Raw genomic sequence first — 24,981 nt, forward strand, 5'->3', positions numbered from 1 at the left:
TTTTTTTTTTTTTTTTATAAGCACTTCTGTGATTTCATGATTCCCACTGTGTTGAGATAAACTAAACACTATTATGGTGAAAGAATTTTTTGTAGAGAATAGAGAAGACACTTTTAACTCCTGATAGAAGAAAAGGATGCCTGAAGTAATACAATGATGTCATAGATTTTTCATTAACAAACTCACTGCCTTGAGTCGACTCAACTCATAGTGACCCCTTTTTGGGTTTCCAAGGCAATATCTCTACAGAAGTAGATTGTCCAGTCTTTCTTCAGAGGAGTGGTTAGTGGGTTTGAACCACCAGCCTTCTGGTTAGCAGTCAAATGCCTTAGGCACTATACCACCAGAGCTTTCCATGGTTCAAAATCCAAACTTCTGTGATGGAATCTAAATGGTTGTTAAGACAAAGAAGCATGCACTTATCATGTCTGGTATAGATGGCTAACTTGGATAAGCTGTTAATCTACAAAGACCCACAAAGCTCCTGGCTGCATCTGAAGTTTACTGAGTATCATGCTTCCCAAGAATTGTTCTTACTGGTGTTATTAAATATACCCTGTTCCTTTTCTACTCACCTCTATCTCTAATATCTATAGGTTTCTTACCTCCTGTTTGTATAGGTTGTTTATTACAACTTCTGAGTTGTTAAATATTATAAGCTGGAACTTTGAAGTCTAGAATTCTTATGGAATCTGTTTTTTTGACTAGGCCCCCAGTCCTAATCTGTCAAGCTATGGCATAAATGAAGAATTTGGGCTATAAATTAGTATTGGGTGTCTAAATTGAGCCTTGCTGGTCTGTGTGAATCACAGAAGTCAAGGATGACTCCAGCTACATATGACAGTATGGCCTTGCAGTCAGGCAGACCTGAGTTGTGATCTGGGCTCTGTTGCTTAATATCTATGTCATCTTGGATGAATCACTTAAGCACTCATATTTTCAGTATTGTCATCTCCAAAATTGGGAAAAATAAGAATACTTACCTCATAGACCTATTATGAAGATTAATTGAAATGATGTAAGTAGAGCTCTTAGTTTAGTTCCTGACATAGCAAATGTTGGAAAGTAAACAGCAGCTTCCAGTCTTTATAGTTGTACTGTTTATTCTCAGAATAAAGAGAAAGGCCCTTGTTATTGTTTACCCTATTCTAGTTTTTTTTTTTTTTTTGAGCAGGGTGGATTATTGACTGGGATGAGTAATAAAAGGAAGCATTATTTCTTCCCTGGAAAGAATTCTGCTTCCCTGCATAAGGGAGATAATCATACTCCATGAGACTGAAGTGCATTTCATTACAATGTAGCTCCAAAAATATGCAGTGTTTCTGAAATGCTAGCTTTCTCAAGACTAAATCACAACAAAATTGTCATCCTATATCTGAGTGAAGGTTACTAGTGAAGATAGTAAATATAAGATATTTATTTTATTCTTTGCAAGAGCATATGATATATTGTAAGTTCTCCATGAGATGCTGGGATCATGTGCTTAGTTCTTAGTGCTAAGTCCAATTTCACATACACACATATATATACATACCCTATGCATGGGAGCTCTGGTGGCGTAGTGCCTAAGGCATTTGACCCACCAGCCATTCCTCAGAAGGAAGATTGGGCAATCTACTTCTGTAGTGTTACTGCCTTGGAAACCCAAGGAGGGGTCGCTATGAGCCGGGTCCAACTCATGGGTGGGTACCCTATGCAGACACAGAGATTCCGTTCTTACCTGATGGGCCTGCTGTAAGAGTTCCATTCGTTCCTGAAGAATCTGACAGTCATATTCTCTGCTCTTTCTCAGCATCTGCCGCCGTAACTTTTCCACTGCCGTCCTCAACTCCTCTTGCTGTTTTTCACTTAATAATTCACCAAACTTGATGACAGTTTCTTGCTGCAGAGCATTGTACAAAGTGGCTTCCAGTTCCTGGATTCTCTGGCAAATAGATATAAAGATCTACCTTTGGCACTTAATAGCACTTATGTGTGATATATATATGCATATGCTCATATATGTGTTACTTCAGTCTTACAGATCTTGGCAATTGAAGAAATTTCAAAGGTTATGCAGCCTAAATACACATCTTATGACCCCACCTTATAATATGCTATAAGGGCCACCCATGCAATATATGAGCTCCCCTAGTGATGGGGAATTTGTTCTGTTTCTTGGGATCTTGTTCATTTCATATACTTTTCATTCTTTGAAAGTTCTTCCTTTGTTATAATCACTGTGCGTCCTTTTATTCTCAAATGTAGCTGAGAATAAGTGTGTTTGACAGCCCTTCATGTAGTTAAAGACATCTATCATGGTGACCAAGCTTTTAGAAATAACTATTGAAGAATGGTCTATGTTGGGATAAAACACTTTAAATTGGACCTATATTTCATGCACAAAATGTCACTTTTCTGCCATGTGTCAAAACTCTGAATTTCAGGATGGCTTTATGGTGGGTGGCTGTATTTTTCCTGAAAAAAAAATTGGGAACATGATCTAAAAAGTGGCCTAGTCTTTGTAATTGGGCCTGTTTTGTATATGCTGAGATTTATTGTTGCTCTAGCTATTTATGTCTTCTTCAGTCTTCTCTCTCTTAGATGAAGGCCAACTGCCCCTCATATGGTCACTGACTGGACAGATTTCTACTTCTCTCTCTGACCTAATTTCTCTGTTTGTTTGTTTTAAATATGGTTCAACTACAATTGCTGAAATCTACAATCATATTCTCTGTAACTTTGGCAGGGGTGACTGGGCATGCCTTAATAAGGGTTGTTTTCCTAGCATTGATCCTGGTCTAAGTAGATCTCATTTTTTTTTTTTTTTTTTTAGTTAAATAGGGTTGTCTGAGTGAATACTCAGTAGTCTTGGAACTCATGAACACACAGCTTACCATTTTATAAGTAGGATAGGAATGGATGAAAAGGTGGGAAGGAGGGGAAAAATCACTTCCACCTTTATTCTCTAAGTAAACAACTCTCATTCTCCCCTGTCTCCATTAACCAATGCTCAGAATCTGTTATTCATTTTGGACGGGGAATACTAATTCTTCTTCCTACAAGTAGGGGCTAAGTGCTTCATTCTTTTCCCAAAAGTGACTAAGGGTACTTCCAGGAAAGCATTATATATTAAAAAAAAAACAGGAAACAAAAAAAAAAACACCTTTAGTACAAATTCCTTGAAATGTTATTCTTTTTTCTCTTGAGTCATTACTGTGAATCAACTCAGGACATAAGCAGAGAAGAAATACACACTCTTGGCTACCATTAGAAATTACACAATAAGAATTTGGTAGAGAGGAACTGACCAAATATGCTCTTCAGTCTACCTGACCTTATGCAACAGAGGAAAAGACAGAAAATGGCACAGCCCATTTGCTGGCATAATTGCTATGGCTGGATTATGGTAGTTAAGGCCATGTTATCTGGAATTAGAACTAAACACTACCTGCTAATCAGAGTGAACAAAGTTTTTATACTCTCTAAGTCTCAGTTTCTTCATATGTAATATGTTGTTGTTGTTGTGTGCCATCGAGTCAGCCCTGACTCATAGCGACCCCTCCTTGGGTTTCCGAGGCAGTATCACTACGGAAGTAGGATTGCCCAACCTTCCTTCCGAGGAGTGGCTGGTGGGTTTGAACCGCCAGCCTTCTGGTTAGCAGTCAAGTGCCTTAGCCACTATGCTACCAGAGAATGAAAATTATTACCTATACCTCATAGGGTTGTTGTGAGAAGTAAATGGATTAAAAATATACTTAACAAATACTATCTACATTATTATTCTACCACTAGACTAGCATCCCAAATAATTCATTTTGGATTAGCAAAATTTGTCTTTAATCTACATTGCCAACTATTCTGTCCTCTGATTATATATTATTTAACAATATATAATTAATTTTATTGCTTCATTAATAAAATTAAGTAAAATGAAATACTTATTACATCTTGTAAGAATATTATAACAGTCAAGAACTAGGGATTTATTCTAAAATTAGAACTAGAAACCAGTAAATAAATGACCAGAACATTACGGTCTATTCAAGAACATAGCATGACAAATTAAATAGGATGCTTTACTCCATAGTATACAATTACAATTGATTTTAGTTTTTCCAATGGTTATTATACTTACCATATAAGCTTGATCGAGAGCTTGTTTTCTATAGTCCAGCTCTTCCTCCAGGTAGCCTTTTATTTTACAGAATTGTTCCTATAATAAAGTACCATATTGATAGATATACAGAGTCAATTTACTTAAGTAGCAAGTGATTTTACGTATTATATTTTTTCACACACACACATATATACATACATATACATATATACAAGTACATACACAGAGAAGTGATTAACGTTTTCTCTAACTCCACCACAAGACAAATCACTAATATTTGTAGGGTCATAGATTTTTTCAGTTAGACAAACAGTTCAATTTTCAGAGTCTCACACAGGGAATATAAAAATCAATGGAAAGAAGAATCAAAGGTATAATGAAAACTTCACATGGAATGCTCTAAAAGATTTTTATGCGAACCTGAGCACATATGACTAAAGATAGATGTTTAACAAGGTAAGTGTTAAATATATCTGTATGAATCTATTGGGACATTATATTAGTATGGAATGTTATGAAATGGAATGTTATGAAATGGAATATAGCAAGGATGCATAATAAACAAATTTAATTTACTCAAATTTCAGTTGTGTACAATTAGCAAAAAACAGATAACAATTTAAATAGTGGTGATGATTCCATCCATAATGCCAGTCAATGAGAGAGCATATGCCCTTGTCACAAAACCAGTGTGAGACGGGAGATGTAAACCCGATGTTCCCTCACTTGTCCTCAGCTCCTACATGTGCCTTGTACTGTGAGATCCTTGCCATCCTAGGTGTGATTATAGCATTTTAAAATAGTATCTTATGTACGCTATAGCCTCAAATGCAAGTCAGGTTTTTTTTTTTTTTTTTTTGCGGGAGGTGTTAAGCTGAAGAAAGAAAAACCTCTTTCAATACTGTACAAAAACCTGATTGTGTTGACTTATGAGAGACTATATAAATATGCCTGTATGAATTTTGTTGGTAATTTTCATGATTACCTCTAAGCCCTAGTGCTTAGAACAGTACCTGGTACTGGCTAGCTGCTTACTTATTAATAATAATTTTCAAGGGTGAGTTTTCAATATAAACAGCTTCTCCTAATAATGCCTTGACATTGGAGTCTGACATCTTGGTAAATTGTGAGCCCTGTGTATAATATAAGGAAGTAACTTATAAGATGTAGCACACTATATAAACACAAGTTGTTCTTACTATAAGATCCTTAACTTCATAGGGATTTTGTTTCATATCAATGGTGATGCCATTAAAAGTCAGTCTTGTTACAAAATTCTATGCATTGCTAAAATCAGAAGTGCATCTATAATTTCCATAATTTTTATTTGAGAATTATATATAGTGGAAAAGTTTTTGTTTAAGAAATGAAATACCTAACTCCATTTCCTTTAGCATTGTATTTGGAAATATTACAAAAATATATATACTGTATGGGAAGAATTTAACCTGAAATTATGAGATACTAATGGGAATTTTTTCTAAGAACTGTAATGGGAAGACTATAAATTTTCATTAGAGCCAGATAAAACTGATAGAGGTGACTGTTCTGCTTACCTTATAAATTTCTTTCATTTTTATGATGTCACATCTTTGTACTCACCATATCACTTTCCAGCTCCATCATTTTCTGGTGCAAGGCAGCCTCTGCTCCTTCTATCTGTTGGATCCACTAAGGGATAAACAAAACAAATAAATTTCATAATTGCTTGATGTGAGGGATATCTGGTGTGCTGTCAACCACATTAGGTACTCAATCTACGTACCTTACACTTGAGGAAGAAGACTAACAGCTGAAGGGAAAACTTAGTGCATTTTTACCACTTAGTTTGGAAGCTAGATTATATTCTTCTTGTTCATTCATTCATTCTTCAAATAAATTAACTGAAGTCTACCATGTGCCCTCAGAAGGAAGATGGGGCAATCTACTTCCAAAGTGATACTGCCTCGGAAACCCAAGGAGGGGTCGCTATGAGTCAGGTCCGACTCAATGGCACACAACAACAACAACAACAACCATGTGTTAAGCATTGTGCTCAGTACTAGATCTGCAGTGATGAACATTAGCACTAAAAAATTGTTGTCCTCATTGGAAGACATCAAGGAGGCTTCTTGGAAATAACATACAAGCTCTGAGTTCTGAAGAATGAATTGGAGAGAATTAGGCAAAAAGGAAGGGGGGGTGTGATTCCAAGCAGAAGAGACACCATGTTGAATTACTGCACAGTTGGACAGGCATGGTTAAAGAAAGAAGGCTAGGTGAAACAGAAGAAATAAGTTTTCGGTATATGAAGGTATTCCAGCCAAGTGGTGAAGGATCAATTTTGTTAAGTGGAAAAATTATAAATCACATAAAAAGAAAAACTTATCCTTCTTAAGGATCAAAATTTATCATTTTCTTATATGGCATCAGTGCATGAATAAATGAGTTTATACTTTAAATAATATGGTGTGACACTACCACATATATAATTCAATAGAAAATATTATAAAAGGGTTTTACTAAGTTAAACATTACGTTATCTCTTTAGGAAGCATGTGGCATAATCATTAAGCAGTGGGTTCTGGAGCAAGACTACCTTGGCTGTAATCTGAATTCTAGCTCTATGTGACTTTGGAAAGTTAAATAACTTCATAAGCCTAAATATTCTTATCTGTAAAATGGAGATACTTATAGTATGAAGATTAAAGGAAGTGACATGTTAGGCACTTTTCACAGTATAATTATTACATATACTGTTGTTATTGTTGTTATGTGCCATCGAGTCAGACCTGACTCATAGCGACCCCTCCTTAGGTTTCTAAGGCAGTATCACTATGGAAGTAGATTGTACCATCTTCCTTTCGAGGAGTGGCTGGTGGCTTTGAACCGCCAGACTTCTGGTTAGCAGTCAAGTACCTTAGCCACTATGCTACCAGAGCTCCCTTTTTATATAATAGAGCCTTGATATTCATGAGGGGACATGAGGTCAAATGACCCCCTTGTTGGAGGGAACATGGTGAAAGAAAAATGATACAATGAGTCAGGAGAGGTGGTAATAATTCAGTTCTTTGTGCATACACATGGCTTCCTCTTGAAACACAACTAAATCAAATGTTATGGGTTTCTAGCCTCATCTACCCTTCATTTAGAAAAACCAGGTAGTGCCCCAACTCAAAATGAGAAGCAACAGCTGCAAACATCCATTAATAATTGGAACATGGACTGTATGAAGTATGAAATTAGGAAAATTGTCAAAAATGAAATGGAATGCAAAAAGATCAATATCTTAGACATTAGTGAGCTGCAATGGACTTGTTTTGGCCACTTGGAGTCAGACAACCATATGATTTACTATGCTGGGAATGAGAAGTTGAAGAGGAATGGAGTGGCATTCAACATCACAAAGAATGTTTCAAGATCTATCCTGAAGTACAGTGCTGTCAGTGCTAGGATAATATCAATATACCTACAAGGAAGACAAGTTAATACAATTATTACTCAAATTTATGCACCAACCACCAAAGCCAAAGATGAGAAGATTGATGATTTTTACCATCATTTGGAGTTTGAAATTGACCAAACATGCAATCAAGATGTGCTGATTATCACGGGTGATTAGAATACAAAAGTTGGAAACAAAGAGGAGTCACCAGTAGGGAAATATAGCCTTGGTGACAGAAATGATGCCAGAGATCACATGAAATTTTGTAAGACCAACAACTTATTCATTGCAAATACCTTTTTCAAAAAGATAAATAGTGGCTATACATGGACATTACCAGATGGAATACACAGGAATCAGATCAACTACATCTACAGAAAGAGGCAATGGAGAAGCTCAGGATCTTCAGCCAAAACAAAGCCAGCTGCTGACTGTGGAACAGACCATCAACCACTCATATGCAAGGTCAAGTTGAAGCTGAAGACAAAACAAGTACATGAGAGCCAAAATATGACCTTGATTATATACCTCCCAAATTTAGAGACCAGCTAAGAATAGATTTAATGCACTGAATACCAATGACCAAAAACCAGAGGAACTGTGGGAGGACATCAAGAACATCATCCATGAAGGAAGCAAAAGGTCATTAAAAAAACAGGAAAGGAAGAAAAGACCAAAATAGATGTCAGAAGACTCTGAAACTTGCCCATGAGTGGAGAGAAGCTAAAGCAAATGGAAGAAATGACAAGATAAAAGAACTGAACAGAAGATTTCAAAGAACATCTTGAGAAGACAAAGTCAATGATTATAATGAAATGTGTAAAGACTTGTAGTTTGAAAACCAAAAGGGAAGAACACGCTAGACATTTCTCAAGCTGAAATAATTGAAGAAAAAATCGAAGCCTTGAGTGGTAATATTGAAAGATTCTATGGGAAAAATATTGAATGATGCAAGAAACATCACAAGAACATGGAAGGTACCAGGCAGGGAGGGGAGGAGACTGGGTTAGGGTTGAGGATGGTAATTGGGGAGTGAAACAAAATGTACACTTAATGTTGAATGTAAAACAAACTCTGCTCTGTAAACTTGCACCTTAAAAAAAAAAAAAAAGAAGAAGAAGAAGAAGAAGGAATACACAGAGTCACTGTACCAAAAAGAATTGGTCAATGTTCATCCATTTCAGGAGGTGGCATATGATTACGAACCAATGGTACTGAAGGAAGAAGTCGAAGTTGCACTGAAGGAATTGGCAAAGAACAAGACTCCTGGAATTGACGGAATATCCACTGAGATATTACAACAAATGGATGCCACTCTGGAGGCACTCACTCGTCTATGCCAAGAAATCCAGAAGATAGCTACCTGGCCAACTGACTGGAAGAGATCCATATTTGTAACCATTCCAAAGAAAGGTGATTCAACAGAATGTGAAAATTATCAAACAATATCATTATTATCACACACAAGTAAAATCTTGCTGAGGATAATTCAAAAACGGTTGCAGCAGTATATTGACAGAGAACTTACAGAAATGCAAGCTGGATTCAGAGGAGTACATGGAATGACAGATATCATTGCTGATGTCACATGGATCTTGGATGAAAGCAAAGAATACCAGAAAGATGTTTACTTGTGTTTTCCTGACTATGCAAAAGCATTTGATTGTGTAATCATAACAAATTATGGATAGCACTAAGAAGAATGGAAATTTCAGAACACTTAATTGTGCTCATGAGGAACCTGTACATAGATGAGGAAGCTATTGTTTGAACAGAACAAGAGGATACTGAATGTTTTAAAATCAGGAAAAGAGTGTATCAGAGTTGTATCTTTTCACCATACTTATTCAATGTGTATGCTGAGCAAATAATCTTAGAAGCTAGACTACGTGAAGAAGAATGTGGCATCAGAATTGGAGGAAGACTTGTTAACAACCGCTATATGCAGATGACACAACTTTGCTTACTGAAAGTGAAGATGACTTGAAGGACTTACTGATGAAGATTAAAGACTACAGTCTGCTGAATGGATTACATCTCAACACAAAGAAAACAAAAATCCTCACAACTGGATGAGTAAGCAGCATCACAATAAATGGAGAAAAGATTGAAGTTGTCAAAGATTTTATATCACTTGGTTCCACAATCAAAACCACTAGAAGCAGGGGTCAACACATCAGATGGCATATTGCACTGGGCAAATCTGCAAAAGACCTCTTTAAAGTGTTAAAGAGCAAAGACGTCTCTTTGAAGACTAAAGTGTGCCTAACACAAGCCAGGGAGCTCTGGTAGCATAGTGCCTAAGGCACTTGACTGCTAACCAGAATGCTGGTGTTTCAAACCCACCAGCCACTCCTTGGAAGGAAGGTTGGGCAATCTACTATCCATAGTGATACTGCCTCTGAAACCCAAGGAGGGGTCACTATGAGTCAAGCCTGACTCGAGGGCACATAACAGCAACAACATAAGATGGTTGTGAGGAACAAAATAATGCTTGCAAAGTGAAGTACTTGAACAATAATATGCATTCAATTATGGTCAGTGCTATTTTTGTTTTTAATATAAAGCCACTTATTGCATTTTCTCTAGTGTCAATCTCTGCTTACAGATCATACTCCCATGTACCAACCTAGTAAAGTGCTATTCTAATTCAAAGTTTCAGAAAATTCACAGGTGGAGTTTAGAATTACTTGCAAGTAGAAACTTTTGTCTGTGAATCCCAAAGGAAGGAAGTGACTTGAACCTGTGAATCCCAAAGATCTGCACCAAGGGCCATTACACAGACCAGGAACACTCTAAGGACAAGCTTGTGTCTTACTCATCTGGTCTTTCGCTTTCTAGCACAGCACTATCTATGTGCATTGTCATCATCTCTGCTTGTTCAACTGAACTCAGCTGAATGTCTGTCTTGCAAAGGAGGTAAGGGGAGGCACAGGATAACTCACCATAACTCTAATAGCTCTTCTATGTGTGCTGCGTATACTACTTCCTGCTTTTAACAGAACCCTTAAGAAGTTTGATGCAGAAGATCATAGACTCAAACCTCACTGCTTGGGTGTGAATCATGACACTATCATTTCTAGCTTTGTGACCTTGAAAGTTATCTACTTTTTCTATCTTTCAGTTTCCTCATGTGAAAAATGGGGATAATAATAGTACCTAGACTTTGGCAGTGAGAACAGTGCCTGCCTCAAAATAACCATTATGCAAATAATAGTTATGATTCAGTATAAGCTGCACCGCTCCATAAAACAGGGAATAGAAGATATTCTTCCAATAATTTAGGTAAATGTGAGGCACACAGGCCTATTTTTCCTTTCCTCCCCCTCCTTAATCCTTACTTTTCATAGAATCTGCCTTCTTTCTTTTTGGTAGCATTAAACTTAAAACAACTTTTCTTGTACTAAAGAATCATTACTTCATGATTCCAACTGAATGAGACACTCTGGCTATCACTGCAAATAAATGTAGCAGAAATGGTGGTAGAGACTGTGTTTTCTTTATTTTTGTGTCTCTCTTCTGTCACCAGAACAGTGTCTTGTGGACATTCACAAACACACCCATTTACTTCTTTAATAAATATGTATCACTACACTATTTTATGTGCTGGGGTGGTGTGAGGTGTTGTTGTTGTTATGTGCCGTCAGTCAGCCCCAACTCATAGGGACCCCTCCTTTGGTTTCCGAGGCAGTATCACCACGGAAGTAGATTGCCCCATCTTCCTTCCGAGGAGTGGCTGGTGGGTTTGAACCACCAGCCTTCTGGTTAGCAGTCAAGTGCCTTAGGCACAATGCTACCCAGAGCTCCTGGGGTGGTGTGAAGATCTAGGGAAACAAAGGAGGAAAAACAGACATCGAAAATGACCTGATGGGGCTTATAATCTAGTGGTGGGTGGATGGGGTATGTATGACAAAAGTAAATGGGCAGTTACAAAGCAATTGTTAAAAGGCATGGTAGTGGAAGTGGTGGTCATTGTGGGAACACAGAAAAAGTACACCAAAAGGGGAGGATAAGAAGGCTTCCCATGTATGGGGAAATCTAATGACTAAGATTTCAACAGGCAAATACAGAAGGAAAAGAAGGGAAAGCTTTCAAGGCAAAGAGAACAGCGTAAAGGCCCAAGTGAGAGAGGAGAATTAACAGAAAGAGAGAGGGAGAGAGAAGGAAGGTGGGGCTCCTAAAAGAATTTGTGTATGGCTCTAACCTATCTAGTGATCAAGGAAGAGATGAGAGGTGATACTGGAGAAGTAGGTGGGGTCAGGTATCAGACGGCCCTTTTGCCGTCTGTTAGGAATAATGTGGCACTATTAATTTGTGGAGAAGAGAGGGAATGAGTGATCAAGTCTGTACTTAAGAACGAGTGAACTTAAATTGTGAAGGAAGTAAGCTTTTTCAAAAGAGCAAATTGCACCTTTAATCCCATTTCACATGTAAATACTTCAATAAACATCTCTTAAAAGACAAGGCCTTTCACAGTATTTCTTAAGTATCACTTTATTTTGTAATAGTCCTCGTCCTCCTTTGTCCCCCCTTTATTTTTCTTTCTTCCTCTTTATATCATTGTGTTTTGTTTGAGTAACTGAACTGGGTCATTTGAACTATAGCATCTGCTCATTCCAGATTAGAGAAAGCTGATTGCTTGCCTATTAAAAAAATAAGCAAACAAACAAACAAAAAAACTCACTGCTGTCGAGTCGTAAATGACTTATAGCCACCCCTCCTTGGGTTCCAAGGTGGTATCACTTTGGAAGCAGATTGTCCAATCTTCCTTCTGAGGAGTGGCTGGTGGGTTTGAACTGCCAGCCTTCTGGTTAGCAGGCAAATGCCTCAGGCACTATGCCACCAGAGCTCCTTGTCTACGGTTTCATTTAACTTATAACAGGATATTTATGCCTTTGAGAATTAACCAAACACCTCAAAGAACTTACACAACTCCCATGTCATCCAACCATGTGCATGTGGAGGATTTTCAACTATCCACTGACTCACAAGGCACCTAAATACAACCAGGTACCAGGCTTCTCCACTTGGTTCTTTTCTCTTCTCCTTGCTGTTTCCCAGGTTTAGACATAAAGGGACATGAGCAAACTCAGTGTTGCTTTTCTCCTGACATTCCCCACGTTGAGCTGTCTGAATGAGACTCCAATGAACCACCACCACGAAGCTACATGATCAGCTGGGAGCATGTGGTATTTACATACCAAGGAAAAGTCTATAAAAAGAGCAAGGCTCCAGTTTATCACCTCTCAACAAAATCCATTTTATGGTTGGTTTCCCAGCTAGATAGGGATTGCTTGAATAATGTAATACAGAAGGTTTTCCATTTTTTAAGAATTATTTAAGGGACTTCAAACCAGAATTTATCCATCATCTTAAATCAGTGCACAGACTTGTTTGTTTCTTTGGGTTCATTCTATCTGGGTTGGATCACCCTTGGAAATAAAACATTTATTATGTATTCAATTATGCAAAGTCAAGTGCAAAGAAAATGGCCATTATCTCTTACCCTGCTCTTTATGTGTTAAACAAGCTAGATACTGAAATAATATGAAGTGTTAATAATATGATTTATTACCTTTTCTGCCAAAGACAGCACAGTGCTGGCCTGAATTATAGCCACTTGTTCTTCATTTCGTAAATTCTGTAAAAATAGTGAGAGAAGGAAAGAAGGAAAGGAAATAAGCTAAAGACATTCATAATGTTATTTACACTAGCAAAAAAACTCCTAACTGCCTGCCACAGACATGGCTCCTCTATACACCTTCTTGGGACTGTAATAAATATTCTCTCTGTTTGGTAATAATTCTTGACAAAGAGTAATTCAAAATCCTAAAATATATATTAAATGTGATTTTTAAAATATATCTAAAACTGACTTGATTTTATTGTTTACTATAAGAACACTTAATTGATCATTAAGTTATGAGAAAAGCAGAAACCAAAAGAAAATAGTCTCTTCATAGCAGTTTGATGTGATTTTAATTGGTTCTGTTTTATCCTTTGATAATTTTTCATAGGAAAACAATGGTGTGACTCCTTCAATCCTGGAGACCTATGTGCATCCACTATCTAGTATCTCAATGAGTGGTCATCCCGCTGAATTAATATACTCTGACCCTGCCTGGAAGGTGTTTTCTGAAAGAAAAAGCATTGCAATCAATGTCTGGGTTACAAATGAGTTCTGTTCCTAACTATGTCTTTAAGAAATTGTAGGTAAGTTCATTCTTATTTGGCCTTACTTTAGTGCAAGAAAAGGCTTGAGCCTTTTCATTGATTTAAAATCTGCCACCAACCCTACTATTTAGTAGTATTTGCAACTTCATGACTGATTAATTTCATGCAGGATGCCTGCAAGCAACAACAGTCAGACGGTAATTAGCTTTAATCACCACCCATGTGGCCAGTCAGTATTCAGACCTGAGACCTGCTCATGAAAAGGACTTTACCACTTCCCATTTCTGGCACTACCGTACAGATATTCTTACACCCCTTTTTTAGCCAACTTGCTTGACAAACTCTAGACTGCCTCCAGGGAGCTATACCCTTAGGCGACCATGGCATCTTACTTGCTTTTATTTTACACATGATGAATTGCCCAGTATTTCTTACCCCTATTTAGGCAAATGCACATCTTTACTGCATATATAAATACATTACTTACTCCGTTATCACCCAAGATATCAAGCTGCTTTATAAGATCTGGGATGTTCACATCCTGCAATATCAAAGCAATACATTTAAATAAAAGACAAAAATATGGCTACCATCTTATCAGTGCCAAAACTCAAAGTCACTGAAGACCTTTTAAGGCCTGTACTTCTTGGGTTGTCTTTCAATCAAGCAGATCTACTTTTGAGTTTCTACTCTGCTTCTTACAATGTGTGAACTCATGCAAAAACTATTAAAAGTTCATGCTCAATACTGTCATTTGCAAAATGGAGATAACAAATACCTCCTTCATAGGCTGATCTCGAGGATAAAAAGATTGTATGAAAAATTTTAGCATGTAGAAAGGAATCAAAATATACCCAGTAACTTTTTTTTTTTCTTATAATCATCTTTTTTTAAAAAAAAAATTACGAAAGATTTAGGAATAAAGAGAAGTAATATAAAGAATCAAATTCATTCTCATTAGTGGGATTTTGACCTGGTTGAATTTTGACTACCATGTACAAAAGTATAATACAGTTCCTTTTTTTTTTTTCAGGTATTTGGCATTAGATTCAGTATCTCTGGTGGCACAGTGTTTAAAGCACTGAGAATCTAACCAAAATGTGACGAATCAAACCTACTAGCCAATGCATGGGAGAAAGGTGTGGTAGTCCTCTCCTGTAAAGATTTATAGCCTTGGAAACCCTATGGGGCAGTTCCACTCTGTCCTATAGGGTTGCTAGGAGTCAGAATCAACTCGATGGGATTGGCATTGGCATTAATAGCATACTATGGGACACAAGTGATTTTTACTATATTAATTGAGTTTGAAGTAGCTGAGCCCCATCTGAAAGAATTCCCTTGACTATAAGTTACACACATTGGATGAGGTTGTATGTGATGCATCTAAGGAAAAAAAAAAAATCTAAGGAAAAGGCAAAGTAAGTTGCTTTACATTTACTTAGAGCTGTATCAAAAATTGCTTTGGTTTACAAATTTCCATGCAGTTCAAGAGGCCAGAAGTTTATCTCCACAAAGGTGGTTTAATTTAATTGACAAAGTCGTTCAATTTTATTACTTGATTATACCCCCCCCCCTTTTATTTTAACCTCATTAATATATTGCTTTCTCCTCTTACTCTTTTTCAAACAGCAGTATAGCAGAGCCCTACCACCAGGAGAGGGGAAGTCTAAATCATCTCATAGGTAAAGAAAAAGCAACTAAAGCAAGTGGGTTTGCAGCTCAGATTGGGAGCAGGAAGGACCATGCAGAGTGTAGTGGGGAGACAGGGGACAGCAGGAGGCTTCTCTAGCTTTTTCTCTGGAACAAATTTTCACAATGGGATTTCATTTCTCTGAAGTACAATATATTTGTTGGGAGAGACAACCACCTGAATTAAACCTTAATATTTAAAATGCATTCCAGTATCACTAAAGATAGAATGATACATTGTCTAAATAAGCAGTATGTTGTAAAGTCTAAGTCTTTCCAGGACAGAAAATCTTCCTAAATTAAATTTACCAAAAGAGATGGTGGCATTTGACTGCTAATCAGAAGGCTGGTGGTTCAAACCCACTAGCCACTCCTCGGAAGGAAGGCTGGGCAATCTACTTCCGTAGTGATACCGCCTCAGAAACCCAAGGAGGGGTTGCTATGAGTTGCAATCGACTTAACGGTGGTGAGTTTGGTATGGTTTGGTTTAACTCTTATCTTTTCTACCTCTAAAATTTCATGTGTATAACTCCATAGCACATATAATTGCACACAATGGCATTAAACAATTACTTTTTTTTATCTGGAAGACTCTAAGTTATATTTTTTTGAAGTAATGAATTTATTTAACATTTCCCCTGAATAATAGAAAACAATTACCTTACTTTATCTTTTGAGTCTGCATTATTCTTTACGTTGCTCTATTCTAAATAATCATGGCTTCTTGGGTTCTATGCTATGACCATTCACACATCTCACACATTTATTTTGTTCATGTTCCATTGATTTTTTCCAATAGATAGAGCTATTTTTATTTCCTAAATAGTTTGTATCAAAATGACATCCATTAACTGAAAGACAAATTAGTAATGACCAACCTCCCACCTGTCCAATTCTAAGTTTTTTCTAATTTCTACCAACATGAAAATCAAATCTCTGCCTACCTTGACACCTTCTTTCATACAGTAGATCTGTAGAGCACTCACACCATCTGAGAATGGGTGAATTTGTAGATTAAATGGAGGGGATCGTCTCTCTCTTTCCTTGAAATACAGTGAAGGATATATGGGAATTAAAAAAAAAAAAGCAACAACTGATCAAACACTAAACCAGTTGTGTATTCTCTTTATGCTATTTCAGCAGTTTATCAATATGTCATTTGGCAAAAAAAAAAAAAAAATAAGAGTTTCATGCTTAAATTTAATGGAAAAGAACTGACTAGTCAATTAAGAAGTATGGGAGAAGAATTTATAGATGGTGTCATCCACTCTTGCAAATTTTAATCCAAGAAATGTAGGAAGTGAAGTTCCAATTTAAACTGTATGAATATTTAGAGCTTTCAGATATTGCAAAGAGTGGTCTTGCCATGAAGTTTTATGGCAGCTAACAGCCTTTTACATATTCAATCCACTCAAACTTTATGAGTTAGATACGTGGGCTACAAAAGTTGACTTACTCCTCTTCACTCCTAACATGCCAAGTGCTAACTCTTTATCCAGACCTAATATGAAATAACTTCAAGAAGAAATTGTTGGTAAAATATTTAAAAAATCAAATGGAAAGTTTTCTTTTCCTTCACATATCAACATGTGCTCAATCAGATCCCAAGTCAGATTCTAGATGATACAGTCAAAATCTGATTTGATTTAAAGGCTATATTTAAGGAAAAAAAAAAAAAAAAAAGCTGACATTTGATCAACTTGACCAAGATAGTTCCTAATGGGCCCTATGAACTAAAAAGTTTACTTATAAATCCATGGCAGTCCCCAAGTTACAAAGTCTGACTTACGGACAACTCCTACTTGCCCTTCAATGTTACGTGCATTTAACTTCACTTTGAAATGACTGAACCAACCCCTACTCAAAATAAATTCTTCATCACAATCATCTTGACTTGCTGTGTGTTCAGCTCTTAAAACACTCAAAAGATTTCAAGCTTTCTCTTGCACTAAAATAAGGCTCATTGACAATGATATGCACTAGTTCCAACTCACCTACAAATGTGACTTAATGACTTAAAGACACAGTTAGCAACAGATCTTGTTCAGATCTTGTTTGTAACTCAGGGACTGCCTATCTACTATATTTTTAACAACAGCACATATTGGAACAAAATTTTTGAAGTAATATTTTTGATGAGTCAAAATTCAATGAAAGATTGGAATGATTATTTAAAAGTAATGAGATTTGAAGTCAATTATTTCAATTATTTTTAAAATCATGGATTTTTCTTGTTCATAAAGGTAGTGGTGATAGAAAGTACAGGTTTTGACCAGACAATTCTGAGTTACACCAAAGTTTTTCCACTTACTAGTCATGAGAACCAGGCAAGTTATTTGATATCAGTTCCCTCATCTGTCAAATCTTGAGAGTGGCTCTTATGTTCAAATAACAATATGCATGTGAAATGCATAGTTCAGCACCTAACACAAAGTAAGTAAGTGCTCATTGCGGGTTAAGGGCTATAATGATGATGATGATGATGATGATGATGATGATTATCATTTCCTTACTTCTAGCTCTAGGTTTCGAAACTCCAGCAGCTCATTCTGGTCTCTGGCATCCTGCAGTTCCTGCTGTAACCGGTGATTTTCTGCCTCCTGCTTTTCTATCTAATAAAGTAAATCCTTATGTTAGGTGAGCATTGGAAAAAGAACCTACAACTTTGCAAAGCAAGCATGGATAACATTCATTTACTCACTGAATAAATCATCTAGACTATGAAAAAAAAATCCAAAGTACACATGAATACAGTAAGTCTTTGGCTTTCTTTCTAGGTATGCTTTGTCTGAGTTCTGGTCAGAAAGGAAAATGCAGGAGGACATCTTCATCCACTGGGATAATTTCTAGAGATTCTGGGAATAGTGACTCTAAGAGTACTTGACTACGCCCTTGTGGTGGGTTGGGGACAGTGTACTGGAAAGAGATTTAAAAGTATACAAAGAGGAGATTAACACCTCTTATTTGGGAATATTCTAAAGTTACAAATAATCAGAAATTAGTTTTTTAAAAAATATCTCTAATCCTATGCAAAACATTGATGACTTTCAATTACCTATGGAATAAAGCCAAACTCCTTAATATGGTATTAAAAGCCTTAATAATCTGGTTTCCAGTTTCAAATGTTATCATTTTCTTCTCTACACACTCATACACTCACAGGCCTTCATGCATACACTAGAGGTTAGTAATCCTGATCTACACTATAGACTGACTACCCACGAGCTATATACCTGCTCATCTCTGTCTGAAAAGGGCTCCCTTCCTATCCCCCCCTTTTTTTCCCCTCCTATTCTTTTAATATAAGTAAGTCCTATAGATCTTTGAAAGCAAAGCTCTAATGTTTCCTACTATAAGAATCTTTGCTGTCTACTCATTCAGAAATGACACCTCTTCCTTCTGTTTTCCTACAGGACTTTGCATCTCTAGTATAAAATGCACATTGGTAAAGCCTGGAGTTAAGTTAGTGGCATACAAGTGTACCTCCCCCTGTAGACCGAGTTTATGCCTAATTTGTCTTTAGATTATAAGGGATCAGAAAATTTTCATGAATTTTATAGGATTTAGGCTGCCTTTAATATTAGGTAGGTCTTATGCAGAGTAACTTGAAAACCTTCAATTGAGAAATGATATTTATCAGAGGTATGTAAGATATAAAATAGGATGAATTTTACTTCCACAAATATTTGTTTATTTTCAGTTCTATTCTCCTTGTACTCATGCTCAAAAATTCTTCTAGCCAAAAGATATTAAAACTAAAGGAAATCAGACATATGGGGACATATGAGGATTACTCCTTACACGATAAAGAAGCATACTATATACTTTCGCCCAAATCACAATATAAAGTTAAAAGAAAAGAAAAAAAATAGAGAGAGAAAGAAACTATCACTTAACCACTGTAGAATCTCTGAGACAATAAAAATCCTATTTTTCTCATAACCTCATAATGTAAGATAACTCATAATAAAGGTGGGGAAATAGCACAAAATTAGGTGATGTTAATTAATGTAGTCAATTCAATATTTTTACATCAGACATTTGAGGTCTAGTGAACTTTGAAAAGTTTTTAGAAGTTGACTTAGATCACAAAGGACATTCTACTCTCTAGGATCTTAGGTCAGCATCAGGGATGGGATATTTGGGGAAGATTGCTGGTTCTGGTGTTTAGGAGCAGCGATTATATCAGTGATTCCTGTACTGCAATTAATCAATGCCTGATGCAGTTTCTTTACAGGAACCCTTACCCTTCCCAAGAATACAAGTACTTAATGCTGGAATATCGACTTTGGCTCCTCACCCACATCAGCTCTGTTTTGTATCATGTGGAGGGTGAAGGAGTATGTCGTAACTTTGCCTGACTAGAAAGAGGGAACTCAGTCTTTTTTTTTTCCCCTCTTCACACCTTTGAAGTTGTGGTGGTTAATTTTTTTAAAAAAATTATTATTATTTGTCAAAGGTAGAAGATATTGATATAAATAAACCTAAAATAATGCATATATTTGGATTGACCTACAGAATTATTTCCCTTATCAAAATGAGCTTTCAAATTCTGTTTTTATCAATGAGAATATAAAATTATTTTGTAACCTTTCACTTAATCTGTGGAAAGTAGATACCAAAGGAAAGTCACCCTTGAAACTACCTAATATGTGATGTTTAGTTGCCCAAATCTAATGCCTGTGTTCAGATAACCAAAATTATATTTTTATTTATTGGACCTACATCCTGCTTCAGTATATTATTTTGTTGGAAAACTTCCTGGAAATGTTTTGTGCCTTGGACATAACTAAATTTTTTTAAATGAAAAAAATACATATAAATAGCCATACTTATCACAAAGATTAGAAATGAGAACACAGTCTATGCTAGATTGCAGCATGGTCTTGGGGCCATAGTCTGTCACTTCCTTTCACAAAATACCAAGTCCTATTCATAAAGCATTTTTTGCCGATGGACAACAACATAGCATGTGTGCGTGTGTGTGTGGTTGTGTGTATATATACATGTACAATAGATATACAGTATATATATACATATGGTCAACAAATTCATCAGTTTCAGCGATCACATCCTTTCAAGTCTGCACAACGCCCAGCACAGAGCCATGCACACGTGCCACTTAACTGATGGTGATGGTGGTGATAGGGATGCGGTTGAGCACGTAGCAAGGAGAGTGCAGTGCTGGAAAAGCCTCCCCTTCCCCTGGCCCTGTGCCACTCCTGAGCACACCCCCTGCTGCTCCTGGATCTCTCATCATTTTCTCTTCTGTCCCACTAGGGTGTTGCGCCCAACATACCTTTTCTAAAAGCTCCTGGTTTCTCTTAATGAAAAGTTGTTTATCTTCTACCCAGTGTGAATCCTGTTTGACAAAGAATATTGCGCAGTCAGCATTTCAGAGTGGCATGAAAGAGCATGTGTCGTCAAACCACTTTGCCAGAGCTGTCTTCTTTTCACCCAGTTTGCTTGCCTATCAATGACTGGCAAAAGATACGCACCCCTTCTGGTTCCTTCTTCCAAAATACTGGGGCCAAAGTTGCCAGGAAAATTTAACCCCCTTTTCATTGTCACTCACTATCTCTGCCTTTTCCAGTCTGAAAAATCCAGGACCAGCCTTCTGGGGACTCAGAAGTGACCACACAGGCAAGAAGTGAAAAGGGTCAGAATGCACACAGGCTAGATACATATGGATGGAAAACATTAAAATGCAGAACCATAAATGTAGCATAGAGGCAAAGAATGCAGCTGGAGGGGTGGGTCCTTGTCTTAGCAGTTTAGACAATTCTATGCTATTTGTTCAGGGCTCTTCTGGCCTTCCCTTGCTAGTCCAACCTCATTCACTGTTGTGGCTAGGTTCATACTCTGATAACCACAAGGGACAGAACCAGAGTTGAACATTCTAATAGAGTTGGAAAAGGTCCCTGTGGAGAGGCAAGCCGAGTCCTGGGTATTGCCCCGTGCACAGAGTGATCTACAGGAAGGTGAGATTGCATTGTCTCTGTCTGTTGAAGTTCTAGCAGCCAAATGCCTACCTGCCCTTTCTGAGCCAGAGTTGCTTCCAGATCTTCAATTTTGGCTTTATATCTTAGCACCTCTGCTTGAAGCTGTTCTTGGGCCTGGTGAAATCAAAATTCCAGAACTTAACAAGAAAATGATAATGCTTTCCCCTCCTCCTCTGTATGTCCCCAGTGGCACAATGGTTAAAGCACTTGGCTGCTAACCAAAAGGGTGGTGGTTCAAATCCACCAGCTGCTCCATAGAAGAAAGATGTGACAGTCTGTTTCCATAAAGATTACAGCCTTGGAATCCCTGTGGGGCAGTTCTATTCTGTCCTGCAGAGTTGCTGTGAGATGGACTTGACTAGATGGCAGTGGGTTTGGGCATATTCTTAGAATTTTAACCAAGAAAGAGAAAAGGGAACTTTCCTATGATAATAGAATCTTTGTAAACTATCTTTGTGATCCAAATTCTTCTGTAAATATTCACGGGCTCCCTTTACCATCAGCCTGAAGTTCAAACTCCTTAGCTTGGCGCTTGCAAGCTTCCATTATGTTTCCAAACTATTCATTCCAACATAATGTACACCCCTTATCTTCTGGAGATCTCCTTCTTTCCTAAATATTTCATTGCTCCACATCTCTCTTTGAAGCAATTCCTCTTCTAGAGTGACTCATTTTATTTTATCTCTCCAAAATTTTCCCATATTCTCACAGCCCACTTTGTACTCCCTACTTCACCTTTCCCACCCATTCCAGTTCATGATAATTTCAGACATCTATGAATTCTTGAACATGTCCTTCTGAAACCACTGAGTTTGGAGATCATCAACCAGACCAACAAGCCCAAGTAGGTTTGAGTAATATTTCCTGAAGTTACAGAGCCTTTATTGTCTCTACCACTCTCGAGTTTAAATATGTAGGACACATTAAAATACAGTGATAATACATATATCATCCTCCTTAGATAATAAGCAGCATGACTTTTAGCATCATTTCAAGCACTACATTTTGATACTGTTCAAATGAAGTAACTCAAATAAACAGAAATACAAAAATAATATAACTAACCTATATACGCAACAGGAGCTCTGGTAGCATAGTGCCTAAGACACTTGACTGCTAACCAGGTGGTGGTTCAAACCCACCAGCCACTCCTTGGAAGGAAGGTTGGGCAATCTACTTCCGTAGTGATACCGCCTAGGAAACCCAAGGAGGGGTTGCTACGGGTCGGGTCTGACTCGACGGCACATAACAACAACAACAACATATGAAACAGCCTGTTCTGTAAAAGCTTAACATATTTCCAAATTTATATGCTATTTATATTATATGCATTATCTTCAAATACAGTTACAAGTCAAATACAGTTAAAAGCCCCACAACTTTAGAAGTTGTGTCCATTCCTTCACAAAGTTACCCACATTCCTCAATTGGATGTTCATCTTTTCTGTGCATGATACATGTATATGTGTGTAGCCATTAAATTACATATGTGTGTGTGGGGGGTACACAATTAAGTATATATAAATTATTGCATTTCTTAAATCTTACTCTATATGATGAGTTACTGGTTTTATTCAAGAACATATTCTTTGAGATAAATTCTTTAGATTTATCTCCATTGATATATTTAGCTCTTGTTGTTATTGTTGTTATTTGCCGTCGAGTCGGCCCTGACTCGTAGCGACCCCTCCTTGGGTTTCCGAGGCAGTATCACTACGGAAGTAGGATTGCCCAACCTTCCTTCCGAGGAGTGGCTGGTGGGTTTGAACCGTCAGCCTTCTGGTTAGCAGTCAAGTGCCTTAGGCACTATGCTACTAGAGCTCCTATATTTAGCTCTAGTACAATTATTTAACTGCCATTTGATGTTCTATTGAATATGAAAAAATAAAGTCCCAAAAACAAGAAAAAAAAAAAACAACAACCAGTTGCCATTTTGTCAATTTTGACTCATGGCAACTTCATGTGTATCAGAGTGGAACTAGGCTTTATCAGGTTTTAATGGTTGATGATTTAAAATTAGATCCTAAAGCTTCCCTTCTGAGGCACCTCTGGATAGACTCCATCTTCCAACCTTTTGGTCAGCAGCTAAATGTGTTAATCACTTGCACCACTATTTCTACCCAACAACTCCTCTACTGTATGAAGCTATCACAAATTATTCATTCTCTTGTGTTGTTGTTAGGTACCATTGAGTCAACTCCAACTCATTGTGACCCTGTGTATGACGGAATGAAATACTACCGGATTTTGTGCCATTCTCACAACCATTGCCATGCTAGAGCCCATTTTTGCAGACACTGTGTCAATCTATCCCATTGAGGGTCATTAACATAATTTGCATTACTATTGCTATTATATAACAGGCTTCAATGTACATTCTTGAACATGTCCATGTTATGTATGTAACAGTTTCTCTAGGGTACATTCTAGGCAAGAAAATGCTAGGTCATCATATATCTACACTTTCAACTTTATGATCAAATAAAGCCACTCTCCAAAATAGACGAAAGAACTTATAATTCTTGCAGTCATGTATAATATAAAAACAAAACCCTGAAAACACAATGTCCTCTCCAAAACTTAATATTGTCAGGTATGGTATTTTCTGCCAATGTGATAGAAATTTGCTGAGTGTAAAATAATATTTCATTGCTATTTTAGTTTCCTTGATAATTAGTAAACATGAGTATTTTCATATGCTTATCAGCCTCTTCAGTAAATTGTCTTTTATATCAATTTGCTAACTTTCTGTTAGGTCAGTTTTCTCTACAAAATATTGTACTTCTCTTAAATTTATTCTTTGGTATCATATATCCATCCCTCTATATCTATCTACCTGTGAACTATGTGTATATGTATGTTTGTATCAATGTGTGTATGTAAACAGTTTTTACATTGATCTTATGAGCAAACTTGATATGTTGTGTTATTTATTCTCATTATCTTGTACTTTTTTTTTAGATTATCTTGCATTCTTTACATATGCAATTATATTTTCTGTGAAAAAATAGCTTTTTCTTTCCTGCCCTTATACATATCTTTTCTTGCCTTATGATTTGGATTGCCCATTAATATAGGGTTGAATAAAATGGGCAGTTACAGGTATTCTTTTCTTATTCTTGATTTAAGGAGAATACATGTATGGACCATTTAATATACTTAAATGTATTAGCTTAGAAAAACAGTCTACTCTTAATTTTGGCAATATTTCTTTAAGTTTTGAGTGGATGCTGACTCTCCTCTATATATTTATTGCATCAAAATAATTATATAGTTTCACCATTTAGTAAATTAAAGTGAATTTACATTATTAATTACTGAATGTTGAATCATATTTGCATTTTTAGGAAAATCCAAACTTGGACATGGTGTGTGTATAAATATACATTAATAGATTTCACATGTTAATATTTTCTTTCGTATTTATGCATCTATATTCATAAGTAAAGTTGATCTATAATCATCACTGTACTCTCCATTTGTAGTTTTTATATCCAATTTATACTTGCTTTATAAAATAAAGTGGGAAATATAGTCTCTTCCCTTATATTTTTATTAATAGGGATATTTTGTATAATACATGGTGGCTAAAG

General features: G+C 36.7%; 1 protein-coding gene across 1 annotated transcript in view; it reads right to left on the bottom strand.

Moving 5' to 3' along the window:
* Positions 1–24,981, bottom strand: part of JAKMIP2 (janus kinase and microtubule interacting protein 2) — an 85,795-nt gene that overhangs the window by 10,194 nt on the left and 50,620 nt on the right. Inside the window, exons 10-18 of the mRNA XM_007949133.2 lie at positions 21,419–21,502; positions 20,686–20,748; positions 17,900–17,998; positions 16,331–16,429; positions 14,185–14,238; positions 13,099–13,164; positions 5,702–5,770; positions 4,118–4,195; positions 1,721–1,924 (exon numbers count right to left, since the gene is read on the bottom strand). Of these exons, the coding sequence (XP_007947324.1) occupies positions 1,721–1,924; positions 4,118–4,195; positions 5,702–5,770; positions 13,099–13,164; positions 14,185–14,238; positions 16,331–16,429; positions 17,900–17,998; positions 20,686–20,748; positions 21,419–21,502 (816 nt within the window). The remainder of the gene's footprint in view (positions 1–1,720; positions 1,925–4,117; positions 4,196–5,701; positions 5,771–13,098; positions 13,165–14,184; positions 14,239–16,330; positions 16,430–17,899; positions 17,999–20,685; positions 20,749–21,418; positions 21,503–24,981) is intronic.

This window comes from Orycteropus afer, unplaced genomic scaffold, assembly GCF_000298275.1.
Source record: "Orycteropus afer afer isolate SDZICR_OR568_19922 unplaced genomic scaffold, OryAfe1.0 scaffold00238, whole genome shotgun sequence".
Taxonomy (NCBI): domain Eukaryota; kingdom Metazoa; phylum Chordata; class Mammalia; order Tubulidentata; family Orycteropodidae; genus Orycteropus; species Orycteropus afer.